At 38.6% G+C, this 26,995-nt stretch overlaps 2 protein-coding genes across 2 annotated transcripts in view; both read right to left on the bottom strand.

The window, feature by feature from the left end:
- Window positions 1-12,506, bottom strand: part of LOC127619653 (histone-lysine N-methyltransferase ASH1L-like) — a 65,780-nt gene extending 53,274 nt beyond the window's left edge. Inside the window, exons 1-3 of the mRNA XM_052092611.1 lie at window positions 12,363-12,506; window positions 11,274-11,370; window positions 878-1,650 (exon numbers count right to left, since the gene is read on the bottom strand). Coding sequence (XP_051948571.1) covers window positions 878-1,447 — 570 coding nt within the window. The 5' untranslated portion in view covers window positions 1,448-1,650; window positions 11,274-11,370; window positions 12,363-12,506. The remainder of the gene's footprint in view (window positions 1-877; window positions 1,651-11,273; window positions 11,371-12,362) is intronic.
- A 5,692-nt stretch (window positions 12,507-18,198) lies between these two features.
- rnf115b (ring finger protein 115b) lies at window positions 18,199-26,405 on the bottom strand. The gene is made up of 9 exons (XM_052093279.1): window positions 26,291-26,405; window positions 24,427-24,485; window positions 24,228-24,300; window positions 23,771-24,003; window positions 22,057-22,125; window positions 21,873-21,945; window positions 21,625-21,718; window positions 19,897-20,012; window positions 18,199-19,583 (listed from the first exon to the last, which is right to left on the bottom strand). Exons 1-9 carry the CDS (start codon window positions 26,366-26,368, stop codon window positions 19,452-19,454), a joined length of 927 nt encoding a protein of 308 aa, XP_051949239.1. The 5' UTR covers window positions 26,369-26,405; the 3' UTR covers window positions 18,199-19,451.
- Between the last annotated feature and the right edge of the window lie 590 nt (window positions 26,406-26,995).

Below are 26,995 nucleotides of genomic sequence, written 5' to 3'. Positions count from 1 at the left end.
TGTGTGAGGGATCCTTGAGATTTTGTCTTTCCCATTCAGTCATGTCACTGTTGGTTTGCCATTTTTAAACAGACACTGGGACTGGATGCTTGTTATGTAATTCCCTCTAGTCTCTTTATTCACAACTGTTAAAGGGATAGTTCACCCAAAAATACAAATTCTCTAAATATTAATTTACCCTGATGCCATCCCAGTTGTGTATGACTGTGTTTTTTTAGCAGAACCCAAATTAAGATTTTTAGAAGATAGAGAGCTCTGTCAGGTCCTTATAATGGATGTACACAGGATCCAGCAATTTGATGGTCCAAAAGTCATATTTAGACAGCAATAAAGTAATCCATGTGACTCCAGTCGATCAATGAATGTCTTCTAAAGCAAATCAATAGGTTTATGTAAGAAACAAGTCGATAATTAAAACGTTTTTAACTTTAAACTCAGATGTTTGAAATGGCTGAACTCTTGCGTGACATTCGTTCTTCTGTTGTAAATAAACGCTACTTCCAAATTGCTTACCTCACGCTTTACGTCAGCTGATGGAAGGAAGCGCTTTTTATAAGTTAATAAACTTTTAATTATAGATTTATTTTTTTCACAAACATATCGATTTGCTTCTTAAGACATTCATAGATCGACTAGAGTGGTGTGGATTACTTTATTGCTGCCTAAATGTGACTTTTGGACCGTCAAAGGGATGGCACCCGTGTACATCCATCCAAGGGCATGACAGAGCTTTTGTGTTCTGCTGAAGAAAGACAGTCATAAACATCTGGGATGGCATCAGGGTAAGTGAATGAGATCATTTTCATTTTTGGGTGGACTATTCCATTAAGACATTTAAGAAATACTGCGTATGCGTTTTCAAGTGAAGGAAGCTTACCTTTTTTGCTGGAGCACTCCCATTTACAGAAGTGACTGGGCTGGTGGAAACGGGAGGAGGAAGAGAAGGTGACGTAGCAGAAGTGCCAGATGACACAGAGGCTACTCGGTTGACAGAGGTGCTTTTCTCTCCTTCTTTTCCACAAGGTGGGCTAGAGGTATTGCTGCTTCCATCACTGGGTCCGCCCCCACGATTAGCACGTCCTCCGCCTCTGCCTCCACTATGCCTTACAGTGGCTCGGAAGGCTGGCCGACAGACATAGTTATCCAGGATCTTAGGACGCTTCTTCATGCGTTTGGCCTGCAGGCCTATCTTAAGTTTGACATTGCCCTCTGAGTAACTGGTTTCTTTGACCGAGAACTGTGGAGGCTGTGGCTGCTGCTGGTCACTAGTCCCACTTTCAGCACCACAAGTATCAGTCTGCATCCCATCTCTTGGATTCTCTCGTTTCTTTTTCTCCTCTTCATCATCCTTCTTTCCTCCTACTCCCTCCTTCTCATGTTCTGTTGGGGGGGCAATGGCAGGGAGGGGGAGTGGCGTGGTGGCCCCCCCCTGTGTCCTCTGATCCATCTGTGATTTGGGGAACAAGGGGGGCTTGAGTGGGGCAGGATCTTCTCACTAGTGTGTATAGTTGCTTACAGAGTGACTGTGAAGATGTAAAGTAGAAAGAAAGGGGAAGGGGGAGGGGGGTATAGCAGAGGTTGGGAAAAAAATCCTTGGTGGGTTGAAGCAATATAGTCCCTTCCAAAGCGTCCAGCCCTCTCACCTTCAAACTGTGGAGATAAAGACAGAGGATGGGGGTGTTAAGATCAAGAGACTAATTAGCTACACTTCTGAGACAGCCTTAACCTTTATTTTAATTATTAACATAGTATGGCCTTGCGAACATGGATCACTACCACCACAAATACAACTTTGAATGATTTACTTAAAGGCTCACAAAGGGTAGACGCCTAAACGTATCATAAAAACAGTCAAATAACATACTGTGCAATTTGAAAATCACTAATGAACATCCAAACCCTGCACAGGTGATGGCTCTTTCAATGTCTACTCTGTTGATATGTTAATGAACCTTAAGAAAGTTGTGAAATACCTGCCTGAAAGACACAGCCCTATCAGTGGACTTGGTAAATTCTGATCCTTCATGAACCAACTACGCAACTCAACAAAGAATACAATTTTGTAAATCAAAAACACTGTATATTCAGTTAACAAAAAATTGTGTGGAGACTAGGCCTGTCGCAATTATTAAATAACCGTCCGATCGCGGTTATATTATCTAATCAAGCTATTTCAGACAACAGCGATTATTGGGCATTTAAATTCCAATCACAATTGAATGCCCAAATTAGGGAATTTTGTGCGATTATACTGTATAAATGCCATGAACGTTTGTGTATCATTCAGTTGAACTCAAAGAGTCCGAGCGTCACTGAGCCGTACCGCCGAGGTCAACCAGCTCCTGTCCTGTAGAGCGTGTGAAGCGATCGGATGCGCATGCTGTCAGCAGAGGCTCACGCAAAACTCCCATGTAAATATAAACGAACAAGTATAAACTGTGATCATGAATGCAAAGCGCTCCGGTTTCACTGTAAACTATCATGTAATGGCAAATGTTTTTGGTTCATACACGCTGTGTTAATGACACGCAGTGACAGAGGAGACAACGCACGTTTACTCTACTTGTGTGATCAAATGATTAAACAAAATCTCAAAGGTTTGGCTTCATGACAAACAAGGGCTGTGGGTTTAATCAGAGCATTAAAATAATGTGTGAAAGTGAAGAAATTATCAAAGAAATGTTTTACTATTGTATAATATAATAAAATCTATCAAAAAATTATATTTAAAAACATATGTTCATAAAACAGGTGTAAATGTAAAATTGACCAAAAGGCATATTTTAGGTATTTAGGAATATGTTGATACTTAAAACATTATTTTTAATGTAATTCATAAGTTTTTAAAGCATTAAAAGAAAATCATAGTTTATTCCTATTTAATTTTTTTATTTATATATTTGAAGTTAAATATGTAAAAATGACTTACGGTGTCTGAAGAACACATGCAGAAAAAAGCACACCTTAAAAATATGAAAATCTATTTGACAATTAATCATGAAAGCCCTTAGCGAGACAATTAATCGTCATAGTCGCAATTATTTGTTTGATAATTAATCGTCAGCCAAATTTCATAATAGTGACAGCCCTAGTGGAGACATTATTTAAGTTCTTTTCCAGCCTTACTGTACATATTTGATATACTGTTATCTTAAATTATATGCATCATTACAGTTTTTGAGGAAAATGCTCTGTTATATTGTTTCTTCTTATAAATGTTTGATTCAAAGAATCATAATTTGCCTTGCTAACAGTTTATATAATAATGAAAGCATTCTTTAGACATGAATACTTAAAGCTGCACTACAGAAAGTTTTTTAGTTAAATATTACCCCAAATAATTACTGTAAGCCTACAAAAAATATTTGTATTTTGTGCTGTCAGGACGGATTTGGTACAAAATCACAGTCTTATGTCATTCATCTTTGCGCCTTTACATCATGTCCGTAAACACAGGAAAGAAGTACCGGTTTTCGTGTGTTCCGGTAGGAGAAGCTACCTTACACTTTTCAGTCAGTCTCTGTCAAACACTTCAGGACAGCAGTATCAGTACAGACTGGATGGGTGTTTATTTGTTAATACGTGCTATACTGCCTGGAATTGTTTTCTGGTAGGGTTTTTGAAGCTTAAATTGTCATGCTTTAAAAGGTGCACTCAGTAATTCTAATCCAATACACTTTTTGTCAACTTCTGCAAATATCTCCTCACAGTCTGCTAGCTGTCCATTCTGTGGGTGGGCTGAAAAAAAATCTAGTATTTGTACACAGCCCTTGCTCTGTAAATGGGACAAAACCAAAGTGGAACAGACCGATCCACACAACACTACTCCAGCCAATCAGCAACAGGGGGTGGTTATTTGCTATGTTTCACAGAACCCATATATGCAGTTGTTGTGATGTTAGATTTAGTAGCAGGAGAGTGTCTGGAGCTGGTGTGCGTAAAACTGTCTCTCATGCATGAATTTGGGGGCGGAGCTTCCAAAGGAGCACTGAAGGGATGGGTTTGTTTGTTTTAGCAGTTGCGTTTGAATATCAACAGTGTTTCTCTGTGATTGCTGAATGCACCTTTAATGAAGCGAACATTACTCGTGTTTAACGATTGGAAAAATTTGGTTAACTGGTGGTGATTGAGGAGGGTCCCCTATTCTCCATGTAAAAGTGCATGTAGTGTCAGAAAAGCGCTATTAATTCATTCATACATTAAAATATGTAAATAAGAGTGTTGTTTTTCTTCCTCAAAGCAAGTAAAATGTCAGTTATAAATGTTTAATAGAATATAATATCAACATGAAAATAAAACATCATGACTGTCTCATAGCTGAAAATCTCCTAGTCTTCAAACCATGCGATTCATCCGCCAAAAGAGCAGTGCCGAAACACAACTCATGTAAAGTGTTCATCCGCAAGTTGCTTGCAATATTAAGTTTCAACAACAAGTGTCACTAGAGAGCACAAAGTTCCATAGTTTAATAAAAAAAGAACACATGAAATTTATAATTTCATCAGTCTAAAACTCAGATTAGGAAAAGGCTAGAAGTCATTGCTCACTTAAAAAGGCCCCTGCATCCCAGCTTTCAAATCTCATTCAGTTTAAAATATGACATGTCAAGACGTGTTGTGTCAGGTTTGATGTCAATGATTAGACACAAGAGAACATCATTGATGACAATCTGTCAAAAATGCAATTTTTTTAATTTAACACAAGCACGACTGAAATTTGACAACTACAGCGTATGGGAAGATTTTCAGCAAATAACAACTTAAAGCTGATGTATATATTTTCTGCGACACCGAATGGAATTGCAAAAATAAGCATAGTTTTCAAAACAGCTTTCTAAATATGCCCCTCACCTGCCATTGGTCAAACAAAGTGATAGCCTCACCCCCAACTCCTGCCATTGGTTGAGTAATGTGTTGGGGCGGGTCTAAATGGGTCACTCAAATCAAACAGAGGAATTTTCTTAGTGCCAGAGACACAGGGTTTCCAGTTTTCGAGAAAATTAACCTATGAATGGCTTACTTATGGTTGTCTCTAAGGTGGGATAGGAGAAAGTATGTATTTTAACACCGAAAAAGTTACATACATCATCTTTACATTTCTATCTGTTCCTCACAAAGCTATTGTATGACATAAAAAGTCCAGCAATTTATAGAGCACAAGTCATATTGACTACTATATGGTACTTTTTTTCTTTTTCAGAGCCTTACAGCCCAATACTCATGAAAACAAGCACTCTAGACATTTAACAAAGAATCTTGTGTGTTCCACAGAAAAAAGAAAATCATACAAGTTTGGAAAGACATAAGGGCAAGAATAATATTTATTTGGGTGAACTAACTCTTTTATATAGCTTTGAATATCTGGGATTAACTTTCATGACAAGCTTCATGCAGCTAAACACTAAGCTAACGATTAGAACTCAAAGTTTTCCTAATTGTTTTTGGCAACTCCAAGCAGTAACGTTCACACACAAGTACGATCCCTTTTTATAGCCCTATGCAAGAAGGTTTCTGAAAAATTTACTTCGTTTATTAAAGGCAGAGAACAAAGTTCTGGTGGTTTGACAAAAGTAACATATGCCCCCAACACACCTCCAAAACAAAGGGCCAGTAATTTAGTACCACGCCAGCCACAGGTGCTTTCTGAGGGTCAAGTCATTGATAGGGGAGTCCAAGCAGTGACCTCAGCATAAAGGGTCCTCTGGGAGACAGAGGATCAAGTCACCTTTTCAAGCACTTTTTATTACTGCAAGTCAGAACAGTGCAGACCACCACTGAGAGAATGAAAGACTGGGAGAAAAAACAGGCAGACAGTTTCTCTACGCCCCACTGAGACTTAACGGCAAAACATTATTAAGAATGCCTTGGTCGTTTGAACGGTACATGTACGGTTACGGCTGTTTAACGTTTGACACGAGAAAGAGCTCTTGAGCGCCATTATCTGGATTGTTGTTTCATTAGTGGTGGTCTTATATATTGGGGGGAGTTGTTTTCTATTAAATCACCACAACTATAAACTTGACTTCAGAACTTCCTTCCCCCCACTCACTCACTTCTCAATGTTTACTATAATTAATCACCCCATTTCACTTAAACACGCCCTTTCTCTTCCATCCACACTGGCTCATTTCACACACTGCAATCCAAAAATCGCACCTCTCTCTTTCTCTGCCCAACCAGTTCAGTCATTCTTTGTCCTCTCACTCATTCACTCTCATAGTAACACTCACTTGGAAATCTAGCATTACAGTGGTCAAACTAGAGTCGTTGTGTTCCTGCTAATCGAAAACACATTTTCCAGAGTGCTCCCTCCCTCCGTCTTTTTTCCTTGTTCGTCCCTCCCTTAGTGACAATCATTTCCCTATTTCCTCAGTGCTTTGGGTCGTACTACGCTTTTCGTTACTGTGTTATTCACTCTCTCATCCCTCCTCTCTTTACTGAGAAGATGCCAAAAATAAATGGTACCTTGTATTGTAAAATGGCTGCGGGAAAAGCCTTGAGAGGAAGCGAGACTGTTTGCTTTCACTGATTCAATTTAAATGATCCTGAAGTGTGACAAATGAATTTTTTAAAGTAAAAACATTCTGTGTAGTTTCTTATCTCATATGAGATCATGACAAAACCTGAATGCATAATAATTTACACTTTACATTTCAAAATACTTTTAAATGAAGTATAGCAGATCATGTTAACTTCAAAAAAGTATGCAGAGTCAGAAATTAACAGGGCTTGGGGCATAAATGCACCTGAAATTAAAAAATTGGGGACAAAAAATGCCCCCGCAATGTGTTTTTGTTTTTTATTAATAACAATCCGAAGTTCACAAATCCCAGGGCATGCTGAGTGACTCCAGCCGGGTCTCCTAAGCAACCAAATTGGCCCGGTTGCTAGGGAGGGTAGAGTCACATGGGGTAACCACCTCGTGATTGCTATAATGTGGTTCGCGCTTGGTGGGGCATGTGGTGAGATGTGCGTGGATGCTGCGGTGGATGGCGTGAAGCCTCCACACGTGCTTTATCTCAGCAGTAATGCACTCAACAAGCCATGTGATAAGATCCGCAGGTTGACGTCTCAGATGTGGAGGCAGCTGAGATTCGTCCTCCGGCACCCGGATTGAGTCACTATGCTAGCACGAGGACTTAAGAGCACATTGGGACTTAGTGGACATTGGGAATTGGGCAATCCAAATTGGGAGAAAGAGGGGAGAAAATAATATATATATTTTTTTTTTATAAAAATAACATCTGAAATAGTAACTAATACATACAGTGATTTGATTTGAATTTCCACAGAACATCATTTGTAGTGCATTGTGCTGTCAGAGGCGGACCCTCACGCTAATTTTGTGACCGTTTGCGCCTCTCATTCATTCAGAATAAGCTGCAGTGAGTAACACTAACACTCCCTGTGCTATTCTTCCCTGCCCATCTGTCTGCCTGAATCCACATCTGCTAGATGCAAAAATGCTGTAGGGATGTATGTTATGGCCAATATTTAGTAAGTTTCTTAGGTATGAGGAAACACAAACTATATTGTTGCCAAATGCTACAAATTAGTATTATAAATGTTTTTTCTTGCTTTGTTTTTTTTTTAATTGACAGTTTTGTTTAATAAGCTCCTCATTCCAAAACTGGAGAAATGCAGTCATCTTCTCCCTGTGTTGGTGCAGTATATTAGTTATGTAGGCAATATAAACTTAACAGCCCAAATATTCAGAAATACATGAATGAGGGGCCTGGGTAGCTGAGTGAGTATTGACGCTGACTACCACCCCTGGAGTCCCGAGTTTGAATCCAGGGCATGCTGATTGACTCCAGCCAGGTCTCCTAAACAACCAAATTGGCCCGGTTGATAGGGAGGGTAGAGTCACATGGAATAACCTGCTCGTGGTCACGATTAGGGGTTCTTACTCTCAATGGGGCACGTGGCAAGTTGTGTGTGGATCTCGGAGAGTAGCATGAACCTCCCGTGTTGCGAGTCTCCGCAGTGTAATGCACAGCGAGACACGTGATAAGATGTGTGGATTGACTGTCTCAGAAGCGAAGGCAACTGAGACTTGTCCTCTGCCACCCAGATTGAGGTGAGTAACCGCGCCACCATGTAAGTACGAAGTTGTGGGAATTGGTCATTCCAAAATTGGGAGAAAAGGGGTAAAATTAAAAAAAGAAATGCGTGAATGAGAAAAAAAGTGATCCAGGAATGTGTTTTGTCACAATGCACATTATGCGGTGTAGAAATCAGGCAATATGCCATTAATAAAAACATGCCTCTTGAAATTGTAACTGAAATATACCAGAGTTAATTTATACTGAATCGACTCAAAATTTAAATAGAATTTAATCAAATTAAATTGGGAAATCAATGGCAATACCTAGCCCTAGAAATATTAGTTGAAGTTGATTTAATTTTATTGGTACAAGCCTACAACATCTCATTATTTAAATTAAATTAATTTATTAAATTAAAGTATTAAATATTATAAAATGATGACACCTGTAAGGATAGGAAACAAATGCCTTTACAAAGAGAAAAAATGCCCCTGGATATTAATTCTAGTGGGCAAATACTACCCCCTATAGAACCCTGATTTCATGTCAACTATCCTTACGCATTTAGTAGAAATTTATCTCAAGCGGCTTGGGGGCTGTTCCCACCCCTAAAAAAGCCAGACACAGCACCATAAATAAAGCAGAGTGCAGGAAATTCAAGACTCAAAAATAGCGAGACATGGTGCAATGTTTTTATCACCTAGCGCATGTTTACACAGGAAATCAATTGAGAAACAGCACGGACAGATGCAAAAAAATATTCAGTGTGAATAGCCATTTAAAGTGTATTCAAATTATACATATTATAGTGTGTTCTCTGGGAATCGTACCCATGCACTTGGTGTTGCTAGTGCCACGCTCTACCATTTGAGCTAAAAGCACAAAATAAATACAATGAAAATAAAATTTCAATAGCCAGCTAAATAAATTATTGTTGTTGTTCCTTCAGTCATGTCACTTTGCTAAATGCACAAGCTAAGGCTACATCCACATTAATCCGGTTACATGTGAAAACTACGTTTTTGATCAAAAAACGTCCAAACTGTCATTTTCAAGCTTTTTCCAAAAGTTTCTCCCCCACACTGAAACGTAATAAAACCCTTAAATTAAAAGTGTATAGCAGGCACAACAATGCTGCTAAAGCAGGGGCCACCATGTTAATTGTATTTGGTTGAATGTAACAAATGACAACACAAAGATGGCATTTTTAAATGTATCCACTTGGGAGAGCGTTTTCGAAAAGCTCTGTTTTCGCTGTCAAAAACGCCATCTCTGTGTGGACCGAAGGCCAAAACATAGAGAGAAAGATGCGTTCTCAGGCTACGTTCACATTTATATGTTTCCGTTTGAAAACGCATTTTTGGCCTTCTTTTAACACTGAGACGGCGATTTTAGAAAATGCTCTCACAAGTGGATACATTTGAAAATGCCGTTTTCACATTGTAGTATGGACAGGGGAGACGATGAGGTATTTGCTGTCATGTGACGCAGTCATGTGATCCATTCAACACAAAACAAACAATATGACGGTCCACATTGTACCTATGTTATTGTGCCTGTTTTCTGTTTGAGAGTGTTGTTAAAGATAAATGTTACTTTGTACAGCCTTCACAATGCAGTCCTTAAAACACAAAGTTTACTCAGAATTGCTGTCCGGGAACGAAATACGAGGACAGTTTAATTTCACATGGATGGCGATTTTTCGCATGTGCAGTAAAGGGATTTAGGAGTTTTCATATGTTTCAGTGTGGATGAGCAACATTTGGAAAACAATAGAAAATGGCAGTGTGGACAGAGCACTTTGAAAATGAAAATGCATTTTTAAATGTATCCGGATTCATGTAGACATAGCCTCAAACGAAAACTTATAGTGTGGACGTGGCCTAAAGAGAGCTATTGGACATTTCTTAAGAGTAACATCAAAGCAAATGTATTAACACAAAAGATACCCCACTAAAACATTTTAGAAGGCATCCTTTTCTCTGCTTCCTTCTTTTTACACTCTTTCAGCACCTGTCACGCACACAACTCTTTTATCTGCGCTTGTTTTGGCAACCAAAATACATAATATTCTAACTCTGTCTATTTAGACAGCCTTTCTTCTAATATGAACTTGTGTGCCCTCATTTCAACTTTGAGCACTGAAAGCCACTACATCCATCCAGCCAAAACACACTTTGCTGGAGAAATTGGCAGAGGAGTACAGAGCGACTGAGGGTGACTAGATGGCAGAGTAAAAACCAAAGCAAACTGCATCTAAAAGAGAATACAACCCCAAAATATGGTGTTGTAGGAATCTGACAGCACACAATCAGCATCTACTCCCCTATTGCATGCTGATATACTTGATTTCTATTAGTCTTTTTTTTAAACAAAGTCAGCCTTACAAGACCTTTCCGTTCAATTATAGTAAATAAGCATTAATGCAAGCATTATGTCTATTATTGTTATTATTTATAAGGTATACAATGGGTCCATATTTCCCAAGGATTAATTTATCTACTTAAGCATACTGTTTGCAACATAGCATCAAATACAACCAGAAAGGACCTCGAAACAAAACTAAAATGACTGATACAATTGATTTCAAACTGAAAGCACTGTTAGCTCAATCTTTTCAGACCACAAACTGAATGCCTTCTGAAATCACGTCTTTCCACTCAGGGGCACTCAAGTCAGCGGGAGGCGTTGGTTCTGGTTTCCTTGACAGCAGTGTCAGATGTCAAAGGTGGCTGACAGGCTCCAGACAGCTCTCACTCGGAGCTTCTACTCAGACGCGTTATACAGCTGCATGTGCTCCAATGGGGGAAATATAAACTAGTAAAGGGGCGCGCAATTTGCACGTGCGATGAACCATATTGTGAGTGAGGTTAACTGAGGATGATCGGAGCTGCTGCCACATGGACTAGAGTGCATTTTGAACGTCGCAGGTGCCATTTACGTTTTAATTTGATGAAATTGACCTTCATTGCGATTTGGTAAAGGAATATGTAAAACTCACAAACCAATTGTCTTTGTGAATGTATACAACAAAAATTGCGTAACAGATTTATAGCGATACTTTTTAGGAGACAACAAACAAAGCATTTTTATGGCACTTGTTTTGCTTATTTAAGCCAGCCTAGCCACCCTCCAAAACCTGTGTTGAAAATATACACTACAGTCGTCCATTTGTAATCTGCACAATCAAATATGTAATTTGATACATAATGCATTAATTACTCACCTTGAAAATGGCCCAGAACGGCGCTCACATTATTTGGGATCAAAACCCTCCCTTCATACGTAACAGCATGGTCGCCAGGATATTTTTCTTGAAATTGCTGATGTGCCAAAAAAAAAGGAAAAGGGGAAAATGGTCAGATTGCTCGCTAGGAAGAACAACCAAGCCAATGCATGGCATAACATAATCTTCGTCGAGTAGATCTAACCACCCTGCATACAAAAAAATGTGCTGTAATGTTATTTATCTACATGAGGTCACGGTTTATGATCCTAATCTAGCTAGCATAGCTCGTTAGCAAAGAGCAAACTACCTAAATCATAACAAATGCCCACGCATGCCAACAACTAGTAGATATGAAACGAAAATAGCAAGTTACTGGACTAATACAGATACCACCACGGGATGTCAAAATACCTTGTCGAAAGACACATGTCTGTGAGCAAGTAGCGCGCTCAATCACTCTTATATCGAGCTTGTCAGAATTCACCCATTGTGACATATCTTGGTGTTTATTTGGTTGCGAGATTGCCGCCAGGAACGCTTCGCGCTACTTTATATCGCCTACTCAGTCCGCGGGCTAGCTATATCAGTGACGGGTCGCTAAGGTAAGTTAGTTACCCCCATCATCGCAGCTATAACTGCGTGCATACAACGTCAACGTTAATTCAGTTCTCGTCTCCGTGTTAACAACCCCACAAAACAACTGAACTCGCACCTCGTAAAAAACGGCTGATTTGACCTGTCAGGCACATTTGCTTGTATGGCTAGCTAACCCTCCGTCCACACGACTTGTAATGCAAGGAACAGCCGCTGTTGGTGTGGAGCAGCTCGCCAAGCTTAATAAAGTGTTGCCTTTTCGCTCAGGTCGTCAATTGAAATCCATCAACAACGAATAAACATCCACAGAAAGGCCAAAGGGAGCGGAATTCACAATCTAATACTCTTCGGCTTGAGCCCTGCACGGGTTATTAAAAACACGAACTGTCAACAAAATGGCGGCCGCTGCGTTGAATCAACAGAGGAGCCCGAAATGGATCTCTCCCTCAAATTCTTCGCCCTCTCCCTCCTCTTGTGCGTGGCGTTCGTTACCCGTGATTGTCCGGTGTGTCGCACGAATCCTCCTCCGGGTCCGCGTTAGTTGTGCTCAGACGCCTCGGAATGGGCCTCTCTCTTTAATCGGGCCTCCATGTCTGCTAAGCCCGTATCGTTTCTGTCAGTACAACACGGGCATTCTCACAGTCAGAGCAGGAGGGGAGGGAGGGAGAGCCGTGGAGATGAGAGGAGGGGGGACGGGGAGAGGAGAGGGCATTTTTTCGAAGGCTGTTCAACACTTTCTCAATTTTACGGGGCACACAAATGCAGCTGGTCACGTTTGACTGTAATGGAGGATGCATTTTTTTTTTTTTGTTTTAGCCACAAATTGAAATTTAGTGCTCTTGTAATGCGTTTTACATTTCATCATTGCACAATATGGGGTACGCTCGTGGCAGTGTTTACCCACAGTAACATATCGACACTTGTTGCTGTGAGACGGGTTGTGTAAGGGGCCGTTCACACTTAACCCGTTTTTACGTACTCCCGCTCCGTTTTTCACTTGTTTTCATATGTAAACATGCGCTATACTGACGTTTTTGTGCGTTGCGCCGAGTCTTACGCAGGAGCGCCGCGTATTTAAAACGCCTTGTCGAGTTAAATAGAACGTCAACGGCTGCGTTCGTGGCGCTGCGTTCAACGTTTTTTTTAAGCGCAAGGACGCGTTCGGTGTGAACGGCCCCTAACTCTGTAACTGGGTTGAATCCAATCATGAGGATAGAAGCAACGATAACTGGGTGAAACCTGCTTTTCATTTGACCTTTTTTTTTTATTTCGTTCACACCAACTCCCATTAAAACCATTGGCTCTAGGGCGGAGGAGGCGGGACGGTAAAATATACGGTTGCACAATTCATATGGTTATTTTTGACGTTGATCTAAGTGGACGCTCGATGCTGCATCTGCACACTGGTGTCGAATGTCTGGATATGTCAAAGGATCATCATGACTTCACGAGGGAAAAATGAACTGTCACGAATTCAAGAATCCTATACCACCACTAATCATTTCTAAATGCAAGGTTGTGACCTTGGTGAAACTGGGACACTGGAAATGGAAACTTCAATGGTATTTTCAGCTAAACAGTGAAACCAACCCCATTTTTTTTTTTTTTTTTTTTTTTTTTACTGAAAGTATGGTGACATGTCAAAACACATTAGTGACAGGTTATTGTTAATTACAATAAAGCGAAAGTTTTGAGAAGTTTGTCCTTTATACAAAGTCTAGGTGTAATGACAGGTGTCAGAATGACCAATAAGTGACCTGCTATCAATTTGAAAAACAAATTTAGCTCTCACCCTATTCAAAAATTACAACATTTACATGTTTATACACATTTACACACATTCAAATACAAAACTTTAAACAATAGTAATATAATGGTTTGAGTATCTACTTGTAATCGAAACCAGTTTTGATTAAATTGCCATCATTAAGATTAATTATTTGTGGTACAGGATTTATATCGCCATCAGCCTTTAAAAATACAATTTCAGGCAACTATTAGTCCATGTATGCCAGTATTGGGTGAGTTACTAGAGCTTGGTTTTGATACAGATTTCCAAATTAAATTCCAATTCACAAGCTCTCGATTAGATTTCAATTCAAAATCGGTTCGTAGGGGCATATTTCAGTTATAATGTCCCTTTTGCTTACAAATGAAATAAATTATCTCCCAGCTAATGCTGTTTTTCACAGGGGACCTTCTAACTCGGTACGTTATGAAAATATAAATATCACTAATTATATTTGATTTAGTTTTTCATAATTTTGGTCCCATTTGAGCTTTTTTAAATTGAACAAACAACTGTATTCAATCAATATATGATATAAATTTGCCAGTGCTGGGTAGTAACTGATTACATGTAATCTGGATTACGTATTCAGATTTATAAAATCAAGTACTTGTGATTGGATTAATTTACATTTTCAAATACTCGTAATCAGATGACAGTTACTTTCTTATGGATTGCATGTTAATTAGGCATTGGCAGTAAACTGTGCATTATAAGGTATTTTTACAATTTAGTTTTTAAATTGTTATCCCCTTTTCTCCACTATTTGGAATGCCCAGTTCCCTCTACTTAGTCGGTCCTCGTGGTGGCGCGGTTCGATCCGGGTGGCGGAGGACAAGTCTCAGTTGCCTCCGCTTCTGAGACTGTCAATCTGCACATTTTATCACGTGGCTCATTGTGCATGACACTGCGTAGACTCTCAGCATGTAGAGGCTCATGCTACTCTCACTGATCCACACACAATTTACCATGCACCCCACTGAGAGCGAGAACCCCTAATCATGACCACGAGGAGGTTACCTCATGTGACTCTACCCTCCTTAGCAACCGAGCCAATTTGGTTGCTTCGGAGAGCTGGCTGGAGTCACTCAGGACACCCTGGATTTGAACTCGTGACTCCAGGGGTGGTAGTCAGCATCAATACTCACTGAGCTTACCAGGCCCCATTGTTTTAAATTTTTTTTTATTATTCACTCAGCCTATCTATGATATATGTTCAGTAACTCTGAGTGTTTTCGTAAGAGAAGGAGAGGGGTTGTCAAATGGCACACAGGCCTGATACTCATTAGCCAGTTAAAGATGGAGTGATATAAATCAGCGTTTGACCACTGAATGTACAGAGATAATTTCATTTAAAGGAATAGTTCACACAAAAATGAAAATTTGCTGATAATTTACTAACACTCTGGCCATCCAAGATATTTCTGAGTTTCTTTCTTCATCAAAACAGAATTTAAGACTTTTAGGATTTCATTTCAGGCCTCCTCCTTTAAACAATGCAAGTGAATGTACTCCATTTGTTGACAGTCAAAAGTGCATATTTAGGGTGCATCAAAATAATCCGCACGACTCCAGTTGACATAAAGTTCTTCTGAACGCAAACGATTGATAATTTTTAGAAACAAAACCATACTTTAGAAAAGACGAGACAGGGGCCAGTGATGCAGTCCAGTAAGACTCTTTATTTATTTGCCTTTTGATGTCTGTGCAGTCCTCTCCAATTAAATCAACATGTAACACAAACTTCTTCAACAGCAGCTACACACTCTTCAGCTTCACAACAATAGTATACAAGACACGCTGGTCACTCGTGTCATTCTCTCTCCCCGTCTGGCAGTTATGTGGCTGTTTATATGCCGCTCTCCCCATGCTCACTGGAATTAGAGACAGGTGTTAGATATAATTGAACTCAGGTGCAAACGCCGTACAGCTTTCTCTCTCCGGACGGGCACTTGACCACGCCCCCACTGCCACACATACTTATATACTTTTTAACTACAAATGTTCACTTCCGTACATTTCTGATGTGTGCTCATGAGAGGGGTGACGTAAGCTCATTGGTAAGGTCACGCGTCATGTGGAGGAGGAGTCAGGAAGCATATCATTGTTTTTTTGGCACTTATTATTTGGAGAAAATTATTTTTTTATATATTGTTTAAAAGAATTGGTTTGTGAATGGCACTTGTTCTGTGCTCTGTGCAAGTTTCTCTTGTAAACAATGATGCGCTTCCTGCCTCCTTCTCCGCATGACTTTACCAATGAGCTTACATCATCCCTCTGATGACCGTGCATCACAGAGATGTACGGAAGCAAACTTTTGTAGTTAAAAAGTGTTGTTTTGTTTCTAAAAATAATCAATCACTTGGGTTCAGAAGAACTTTATCTGTCGACTGGAGTCTGGTGATGCACTCTAAATATGCATTTTGGACCATCAAAAAAATGGAGTACATTCACTTGCATTGTTTAAAGGAGGGGGCCTGAAATGAAATCCTAAAAGTCTTAAATTTTGTTTTGATGAAGAAAGAGACTCAGACACATCATGGATGGCCTGAGGGTGAGTAAATTAAATGAACATTTTCATTTTTTGTGTCAACTCTTCCTTTAAGGGACAGGGGAAAAACATCACTGCAATGAAAACTCTGAAGTTGACAGGTTATTAAAGGGTAACTAAACCCCTGCTCAGAGTCTGACTCCACCCACTAGCAATATTTGAAAAATGCTGGAAAAGTGGGCAGACCCCAGCGGGGATAGAGGGGACGAACCGCGGGGGGGGGGGCGTGCACCTGAGACCCGTAGTGACGGATTAATTGACAGCTGCTGTCAGACTCTAAAATGGAGAGTGACTGGAGTGACGCAAGTAGCTTTGCCACGGAGCGGTCTTTTGAAGTCGAGGACTTTTCTCCCCACCTTCACCTGAAGTGGAGGAGGGTGAATTGTCTGTGGACACAGGGCCGGAGCCATATCAATTCGAGCCGCTGGCTCAAACTGCGGTTTTAACTCCCGCGATCGCGATCGGCATCCGGCGATGCTAGCGAAGCAGCCGCGCAAGGGAGAATGGGGCCAGTGTCTAGCTCGTACCAAGGGCGTGGTGAGCTGGAACCTGCTTACGTCAGCTCTCACCGCTTACGTCACGAACTACCGCAAACAGCCAATAGGAAAATTCAACTGTAGTAGCCACCGTTCAACCTGAAGAGGGCAGCACTCAGACGTTTTTACACCATATATTGTAGAATTAAAACACTTTATACACAAATGTCAAAAAAATTACTTGAATCAATGACCAGTATTCATTGATCATAAAGCCCAATTCTTACATCATAAATGACCATAAAGCCCCATTCTTACAGATCATTAACTAAAAAAAGTTGGTTTAGGGTTTAGTTACCCTTTAACCTTTGGAAGGCAAAGGAATCAACATCAAATTTAAAGAAGCATTTGAAGATAATGTTTTCTTAACTGCTGACGAACACATTGGAAGTATTTCTTGAGTTATCACTCTGTGTATAATATAACCATGTGTCACTGTGTTTGGAAGGGTTTTGTCCATCAAACTCATCAAAATGTCCAATGCACATAATTTCATATTCACAATGTAATCCAATTCGCGGCATAAAAATAGTTTTAGTTTTGTGAATTGCTTTTGTACTCTGCTACAAAATGCACTTTTGCTTTAGCAATTATTTGAGGCAGTTTTTGTTGATTCCCAAATATAACTGTTCTGATCTCTTACCACACAAGGATGGCGTTTGGAAAATGGCGAAATTACGTGATCACATTTGTGTAACGCGCCCTGGTAACCTGCCCATATTCTTAGAAACATCCATAAGAAATGCAAGTGACATCAAATAAAACAGTTAGGTTGGAAGTAATCTGATTAAATTACTCAAAATGTAATCTGAAAGATTACATTACTGATTGCAATTTTTGTCATACAATTTGTAATCAGTACCCAATTACAATTCAGAAGTAATCTGCCCAACTGTATATTGCAAATATTTTGCAATAATTTGTATATTTTAATTGCATATTTTGCACTATTAACATGTATTTATCGATGTTGGGATTTAAGAATCGTGATTGTTTAAATGGAGATTGTGATGTGTCGGGAAATCGATATTTTTACCCACCCAGCCACCCCTATAATTTACTGAAAATAGTAATCCATTCCAAGTTACTAATTACCTCTCTAAAATTGTAATAAGATTACTTTGCTGATTACTTTGTGGGAAAGTAATCAAATTACAAATACATTTGAGTTGTTTTCCAAAACAGTTTTCACAAAGTAGATTTTTTTTAATTTAAATTTTTGTTGTCTCTTCAGCTGCAACACAAACAGATGTTTATATGAACAATTCGTTTTTTACATATATAATATTGCTTTAGAAATGTGTAACCCATATAATGTACTTAAATGTAAATATCTTGATTTAAAGTTGGTAACTAATCTGATTACAAGAATTTAATTAGTAATCCATTATACTACTTATTTGATTAAAGAGTAATTACATTACAGTATTGTATTACTTTAATCAGATTACACCCAACACTGGTCCATGCAATCTGATGCTAGCTCCAAAATCACATAGTCGTTCAGAGACTGTGTTATGTACTTATTTATTTGATTATGTGGCTTATATTATGCATGAAATGCATTTTCTTACATATTAGTTGCAATGTTGGATTTTCTTGTGAACAAATTTATAAGTAGTTCTATGGTGTACAATTACCACTCAAAAGATACAAAATACATACCATGAATTAAGTCTTGTAAGTGGTAATATATCTCAGTATCACAAGATGGAGCAGAAAGACAAACAGGCAAAAGTTTAGGCAAAAGTATCCTAATGTACATCAAAACAGTTCTGAAACATTTATAGATAAACAGTGTAAGGTTTAAACATGTAAACACAATAATACACAGATGCTGAACTAATCCCTCATCTATCCACGAGAACCCACACACCATTACAAAAACATCTATTTAACAATGAAAACAGTGATGCCAACCAAGGATTTCACCAAATGTTCAAGATGGGGGAACCAAATGTTAAAGTTTGTGTCTATTGTGGTTACAGCTCTGGTGCCAACACAAAACGTGTACAACAGACTGAACTCATACATTTCACAGTGCAAAATAATGCAGATATAGATCAAGCTTCTCTATGTGATGCCTTTCAAAGGGTGAAGGCATGTGTGGAGCAGATGTCATGAATTGACAGGTAAGAGAAAGTGTGTGCTCACTTTTTTTTTTTAAGTATTCAAACATAGAAAGCTCTGAAGAAACTATAGGCTAAATGTGCATCATAAAATATGCATATGCAATTTGAACTGTACCTTCTGTGAGACTGTCTCTGTATCATCTAACAACTTAATGGTTTTTACATCCAGTCCTAGGGGACTTCTAAGAAATTGTGTTTGTTCCAACCTGGAACTATGCAAATTGATTAAATTAATTTAATGTTGGCTGATAGCTGTGGTGGTTGTGCATTAGTTATGGTTGGAGTAGTTAGAACTATCCCTTTAAACAGAAAAGTCACTGGGGACAGAGTTGAAAGCCTCTGATTTGAGGGTACAGTTGTTCTTCACAAAAACCTTGCAAATACAAAGGCTGATCTAAAAAAAAGAAAAAGCTTTCTCACAGTTTTATAATGACTACGATATAATTAAACACAAAGAGGTTTGTCTGTCTCAGTTAAAATGTATTTTGAAATAAAAGGCACATTCCAGGACATCTTTGATTCTCTCTCTCAGTCCTGAATTGATCAGTTGAATGAAAGAGGCATGACATGTGGCTAAAGAGTCTCAAAGGTGCTACGCTCTTCTACTGACGGTGGTGACGGGATAGGCTCTGGAGTTGCTGGCTGTGGCTGGAAACTATAGTCTTCACCATTCAGACTTTTCCGACAGACAGGACAGGTGTCGTGCTGTTAACACAAAAAATAGCAAAGTGAGGAATAAAAGTTACTATAAGCTAAGTACTAGGGCTGTCAATTTAACATGTTAATTCATTGCGATTTAATTATTAGAATAAATAATTTTTCTACCATCAGAGCATCTCAAGTTTGAAGTACAACCTTTACATTTTTACTAGTCGCCGTCAGCAGAAGGCAGTAAGCATTGAAATTAAGAAAACATTTTAGTTTTAACAGTCTCCTTTTGGAAACATAAACATGGGTTTATTAAGGTTATTAAGATCTTTTTACTCCAGTACTATGTTCCTTTTTATGGGACTTGTACCAGTTGTAGCCAGGGCACAATGCAGTTGCTGTGAAAACAGTGCAGACAGGGCAGCTGTCGGACAGATTCCCCTACAGTGTACTCCTCTCTACACACAGGGCATTCCAGTCGGCATGCTGTGAGAGGGAGAAAGACAGAGTAAAAATATGCATGGATGAGCAAACAGAAGGAAAGTGGAGAGAACAGTTGTCAAGCGCTTTTTGTACTGCACCATACTAAAATGGAAAGCTTGAGAAAATCGTAACTAAATGATCAAACAGACTCGTAGCTTATAGGAATCAATAATGTTAGGGAAAATGTAAATTGTTTTTGCTCATACATGAGTTAGGGATTCAAATAAAACCCTGATCTCACACATGCGCCCCTGTTTGTGCGGCAGACAAGAATATCTCAAATCTTGCAGCTTGCCGAGTAGAGGTGTGCTATTACTTTTCTAAGCTGTTGGACTTTGAAAGAAGGTTTTCACCTAAGAAACAATAAAGCAGGTGAAAAAATCCCATGTACTTTAAGCAGAAACATATTTATGCAAGTACTGTACATGAATGCAGAAGCTTCTAGCCATGCAAGCTGGATTTGATGCATTGTTATTATGTTCAAAATGTGCTAGACTACAATTCATAGCACAACACAAATACACATTGCATTCTCAACATTGCCACAAGGGGCACTATAGCAGACATTAGTATGAACTGGCTGCTGCTATGGCAAGTTTTCTCTTTCAAGCCAAATACTGTCATGGCAGAGCAACAGTTTGAAAAGAATATTGCTGATCAAATAAGTTTGGCAATATATTTATTGTGACTTCCTGAATAATAAGCATTCAGCTTAATGGAACAGATTTTTGAATGTCAATCTATTGTCCCCTTGAGTACTGGGTTATTTACCATGACAGTAAATACAGAAACATACTTTACACAAGTACGCGTACGCAGGTTTTAGTGCTTGGTCAACGCATTGCCAAAGCGTAGTCTGGTTGAACATACTTCAAATGCAATTCTTTCATTAATGTGGCGGTAAACCTCAATACCTCATGGGGGCGATAAGTGTTACCTTCAAAAGTCTCTGCCATAGACTTGCCGTAGAAGTAGACAGTTCTCACTAATATCCACTATACTGCCCCTTGCAGCAACGTTAACAGTGAAACATGCACTTGCATTTTATGAATTGCGGTTTGACATTTTGGAATGCAACAATGGGTAAAATCAAGCTTGCGTATCTAAATGCTTCTGCATTCACATACTCGAATAGTGTTCTTCGGCCTTAACCAAATAACATTTTCAACTAAACTCCATATTGGCAATGTGTCGGCCAAGTGCTCGCATCCAAGTATGCACACTTGCATTAAGTATGTTACAGCCCTTACACTGAAGGGGAGACCCGAGTTATATCTGGGGACTTTAGCCAAGTTGAGGGTGGGTTTTCTTGATTTGGGCAAGTAAGCAACAACCTAGAAACATGTTAAAACACACACATAACACATTAGCAATCACATAGCAAGGCCCTGGTGTAAAGTTTGCATGGACAAGCACCACTCACATTTTCTTCTGAAACTGTAAAAACTAGTTTGACTCTCCAGTACACCCTCTCAAACAAATAGAATAACATTCTCAAGATAATAGTCAGCCTTAAAAGTGGGGGTGTCCAGATGTGTGTGAACAGCCTTTCATTTTACAGTACTTAAAAGCACTTTAGTGTGCATGATGACTCAAGAGTATTATGGGAACTTACCAGCCTGTTCTGATGAGATGCTAACGGTAGGGAGAGATGAGATCATCTTTTTCTCAGCAGGAGGGGGACCAGTATATTCAGACTGACCAAGCAGCTAGATGAAAAATGCAAAAGATTGAGATCTCTAATGCCTCTGTAATTTAAGCAAGAAAACACTTTTTTGTTGACTCTAGCGTGAATGCACTCTGTAGGAAATGAGTCATTTCACAAAATGGAGCATTAGATGATATCACCAATGCATTGCTCACCTGTGTAATGACCACATCTAAACCTCCTTGTCCCCAAGCATAATCTCCAGGGTTAGAATGTAAAACGTTAGACCTGAGCAACAGGGTGTTAATGATGAATCACTGGATGTTGGCTAAAGATTATACAAATGTATGAATTTGGACTACAAAAAAGGGATCCAGCATGAAGGCTATCTTTACATACCATGAGGATGTTTCGGGTCCGGTACTGTCAGAACTGGAAAACAGACCAGCCAGGAACTGCTGAACAATCCTTAAAGACAGAGTGAATGCATTTAAGAAGGAAGAATTTTGTAATGTCAGGATATCAACCTTTTGAGCTACAGAGACATACATTCAGTGGATGTGGGTTGTCTTTGTACAGAAGTTTGAAATGATCAATGATTTTTCCAAAAATTTTAATTTTGATAGAATTTAAAGGAATAGTTCACCAAAAAAGGAATTCTCCCATCCTTTACTCATCCTACTGAAGTCTTAAGGATTAATTTTATGCTGACTTTGTCTCCTTTTTAGAGCTTTTGGAGTTCTGGTCACCATTCACTTGCATTGTATGGACCTACAGAGCTGAAATATACTTCTAAAATCTTTGTTTGTGTTCAGCCAAAGAAAGAAAGTCATACACATCTGGGATGGCATGAGGGTGAAAAATGATGAGAGAATTTTCATTTTTGGATGAACTATCCCTTTAAAAGTAGTATTGGCCAGAATAGTCTTTCTCAAGAGTGTGCATTTTCTGGAAATCAATTTCAAGTCAAAAGGTTTGAAGTCAAATCCCTGTGCAAAGTAAAAGAAATGTGATTATATTAAATGTAAACATTTAATTAAATGTATAAACTAACTTGTACTACATGTTGTGTAGTTTTAAAATTAGGGTGCATCATATAAAAAATGTACTTTTGAACAACTTCGGCGGGACAGGCTTTAGAGTAATACATTTTTAATGTTAAGATAGTAACCTAGCTAGCTTCATTCTCCTTAACAGGTCCATGCGATTGCAGTGTTTCCCACAGGATCTTGTGAGACTGTGGTGGGTGGACCTTGGACCCTCTGGGGGGGTACGGGGGCATGGCCCCATGTATGAAAATTTTGTACATTTTAAAGTTAATTGCATCAATCTGGTGCACATTGAGAGCAAAATTAAGAGGCTAGATCAATGAGGAACTTTGTGCTCTTGTAAACAATTTTGTGCTCTAGTAGTAATTAAACATAAACACATTGGTTGTATAGATATGAATGGTGATGACGCTCCAAAAAAGTCACACCCACAAAGCATAAACGAGACAGAGTTTAACGCAGTTCACAAATGGTCAAAACACAAAATCGAATAGAGCATACATTTTAGCTAGGGCTCGACAATAAGCACTGCCATGTGTTTGTCCCCAGGACAAGTAAATTGGTCATTCGCTTGTCCGAGTAAAAACGTTACTTGTCCGGAGAGAAAAAAAGCACACTGTGTAGGGGAGGAGGCTATTGTCATATGATAATTATTTATGTTACATATGGTAGTCAAATATAGACAAACCTCCATCGCCACCATTAACAGCAAGGATGCTCATAGTTCAATGGAATGAGTTTTACTTGTTCATCATGTTATTGCAGCAAGATCTACCATGTACAATAAAGGCTATACATTATCACAATACCAACATTTCAGGAGTCAGTAGTTAAATTGACGATTCTCAATACCAGCTTCAAAACCAAAACAAATAATAACACTAACTAATATGTTAATTATGGTAGAATGGTTCCAAGTTCTTAAGTAATTACTCAAGACTAGTAAACTGTCAGTAATAAAATAACAATACAAATATTTAAAGAAGCCTGTTTGTCCAGTAAGCTTAAATGAGCTTATATAGAACTCCTAGTAGACAGCAGCTGTAACAAGTGGCACTACACACCCCTCCACAGCCTGTCCCTGATCCAGTCTAGTGTTTTGCTGCTGGTTGTTTTGTTGAAGGAGGTGTGCAGGCTCTGTGCACTCTGAAACTGTCTCCGCGGAAGCTACAGGTCTCACAGTCCCAGAGGCAGGATCACCAACTGCTGCTTCCACCCCAGAGCGGCTGTGGAGCGTGTCTGTGACTGTGGGGTCAGAGAGGAGGGCTGAATGCTCCATGAAGAGCAGCTGCCACAGCTAATGGTGAAGAGAAACCACACACACACACACACACACACACACACACACACACACACACAAACAGCACATTACATTAATTCCCTCTGCACCAGAAAAATATTCTGTATCATTTTGAATTATATAGTGAATTATAAGTCCAAGTAAAATGGATCTTATGGTTTTCCATTGTACAGAGAGATTTTAAATGGGACAATTGTTAAGGATGGAGTACAATATTATACCTCTGCAAACTGTGAGGCCATGTCATCGCTGGCTACATCTGCATCACCAGTTACATCACCACTCTGTAGAAGACTGAAAACCGTATACTACTCATTGTAAATGACATCATAATTAAAAGACTATTCATGCCCATAGACGCTGCTTTCATGTATTGTCTAAGTACAATAAATAGAGTGAGCCACAAACAATCTTGCTCACCTGGAGTTCTCTGGTACTTCTTCAATGAAGCCAGATTCACATCTGGGACATACATACTCCTGTTTTAAAGATTAATAAACACAGGTGTATGAATAGATAATAGTAGGCATCTAAAGTTGTTCATGTATACATTTTTATAGGTTTTTTTGTTTTATATGTTATGCCATCACCTGCCAAGAGTCCCAAATGAACCGTCTTTTAAAGGTTCCTAGCGGGTGACCATGATTTTGATTATGTTGGTCTTGGAAAAACATTCCTATCAACCAATCTTATTTTTGGGGATGTTAACAGTTAGGATTGGAGTGAGCACTATTTAGTTTGCTTGAATACACTGAAAACAATTTCTAATAAGATTGACTAAATTTTTATTTAGCAAGTAGATTTAAATGGTATAAAATTAAGTAAAAATCTACTTGACTTTATGACATAATATTGATTAAAGTGAGCAAATTTAATGTCAATATTTCAGTTAAAATAGTAACTTGTACTTACAAATCTGATGTACAAAGTACTTAAACGTAGTTAAATTGAAATGAACATTTCGTTTGAAATTTTGAACTTTCCTTATTAACACGTTTATCATGTATCAAATGACATATGGAAGCCTTTCAGAGGGAATTTTTTGCATGCTCCATAATCTATTAAACAACATCACTTTGCATTACTGGCAACAATCACTAAAAATAAAGCTGCAAACACAGATCTCAAAACTCTGTGCGGTAGCAATCAACAGATAATTATGACCACAAATGGATAATTTTGAGTAGAAACAACTTGAGCCTTCACAAAAAATTAAGTTACCAAACATAAAAAATAAAACAGTGTAAATAAACTTGCAAACAGTAAAACCATGCATGCTCATTAATTATTCAAGCCCGGTGCATGCTCATCAACACCAGCTTCGAAAAGTTAAGTAAAATGTACTCAAATTAGCAAATAAATATGACAAGGTTTCTACTTTATGATTGACACATGATGACGCATTGTAAAAATAATAAATAATATTAACTTATAAGCTAGAGCGAGCGTTCATTTTTGCATGCTTGAATTTAGTAAGAAGAATTTACTTAATATTTTCAAGTTCATGCTTAAACTCATTTATTAAATGTAGAAAGCACTTCATCTTTTCTGGTATTTTTTACTATACCACAAAATAATTTCAGTGCAGCCTGAATATTGTTCCAACAAATTATATTCATCCATGATCCTACTTATCAAAATCATCATCAGTCACTGTTTTGGGACTTTTTATTTTATTTTATAATCGCTTATAAATTTGTTTTGCGCCAGATTCACCAGTCAGAGTAACCACCATTAGGCATAACTACAAGACAGTTACAATATAACTAATTAACTTGTGCAGTAAAATGTAAGTTTAAAATTGTATTTTAACTCTAATGTTTAGGCATTATGCTATCCCTTAGTGCCATGCAACCTGTCCTGGTCCTACACACGCCAACCAAGCAATGTATTGACTCTATATACATGTTTCAACTTTAACAGTGTTGTAGACAAGTCAGAGACGGTTGTGGTGGCTGTGCTAAATTTGGCATCAGTGTAAATCCCAAATTTGGATACCGGATTCCTCGCAACTATGGCACCTCATCACATACTCTATACAACTTTTAGTCCGCCGTAAACACAAATAAAATATATTCAAGCGGCTGTTTAGCAATGTACGTGAATTAATAAAAAAAAAAAAATCCTTTTTAAAAGGAAAACATGTACACACTATCCTGTAAGTAAAAAAAAAAAAGGAACAAGGAAGGAAAACTTTTGCAGTTGAGTTGATATTTAGACAATCATGGGGCAACACACTGTAAGCAAATGGATACACCTCAATTAAGTGTTGCTGTGTACTCACCGGTAACTTGGGGTCGATTTCACATTTACAGCAATGACAGAAGAACCGATGTCGTGGAGCCGCGGCAGACTCGGCCATCGTCACTCAAGAGCTTAAAGAACTGTGACGTTCCGCCCCTCGTTTAGAACGGAGCGTCGGTTGTCAGGGAGACGCGTCAGTCGGATCACTTGGTATTCTATGACCTTTATAATAAGGTCATTCCACATATAGAATATATTTGTAAGGCTGTTTTCTAATAGCTGACCTTAAAGGTGCACTCATTATTTTTTTCCTCATTAAATTATTTTTTACTTCTAAATAAATTAATAGTAATTATGAAACATAGGTATAAAATCATGACTCCAGTCGTATTAGTAACTTTATAAAAGCTGTTTTGGTCTACATGGAGAGAGTCCACACATGGGGGAGCCATGATAGAATCACATGACCAGCCAAATACTACTCGCTTAATCTGAGTAACTGCCTTGATATTGGACACTTTCACTCATTGATTAAAATAATCATGTCTGACTGTTTAGTGAATTTCTAATATAGCATCTGTAACTAAAAACTATTGATTTTGAATGATGCTGCAGCCATGCCACTAGTTCTCACTGTAGGTCCAAGATGATGACACAAATACAAAAGTTACTGAGTGCACCTTTAATGTATTCAATCTTTTGTGCAACTTAATTTTAAATAAAGTGTTTGTTTTGTTTTCAGTGT

The sequence above is a fragment of the Xyrauchen texanus genome, chromosome 26, assembly GCF_025860055.1.
Source record: "Xyrauchen texanus isolate HMW12.3.18 chromosome 26, RBS_HiC_50CHRs, whole genome shotgun sequence".
NCBI classification, from domain to species: domain Eukaryota; kingdom Metazoa; phylum Chordata; class Actinopteri; order Cypriniformes; family Catostomidae; genus Xyrauchen; species Xyrauchen texanus.
The sequence above is the reverse complement of the archived record's forward strand: the minus strand, read 5'-3'. Positions and strand labels throughout refer to the sequence as shown.

What these genes read in the sequence shown, in the direction of transcription:
- rnf115b (XM_052093279.1), bottom strand. Translation starts at nt 26,368, where the DNA reads ATGGCCGAGTCTGCCGCGGCTCCACGACATCGGTTCTTCTGTCATTGC. An exon ending in TGGCCTCACAGTTTGCAGAG is followed by an intron (nt 24,004 to 24,227) that starts GTATAATATTGT and finishes CTTCACCATTAG; the next exon opens with CTGTGGCAGCTGCTCTTCAT. An exon ending in TTGTGCCCTGGCTACAACTG is followed by an intron (nt 19,584 to 19,896) that starts GTACAAGTCCCA and finishes TTGTGTTAACAG; the next exon opens with CACGACACCTGTCCTGTCTG.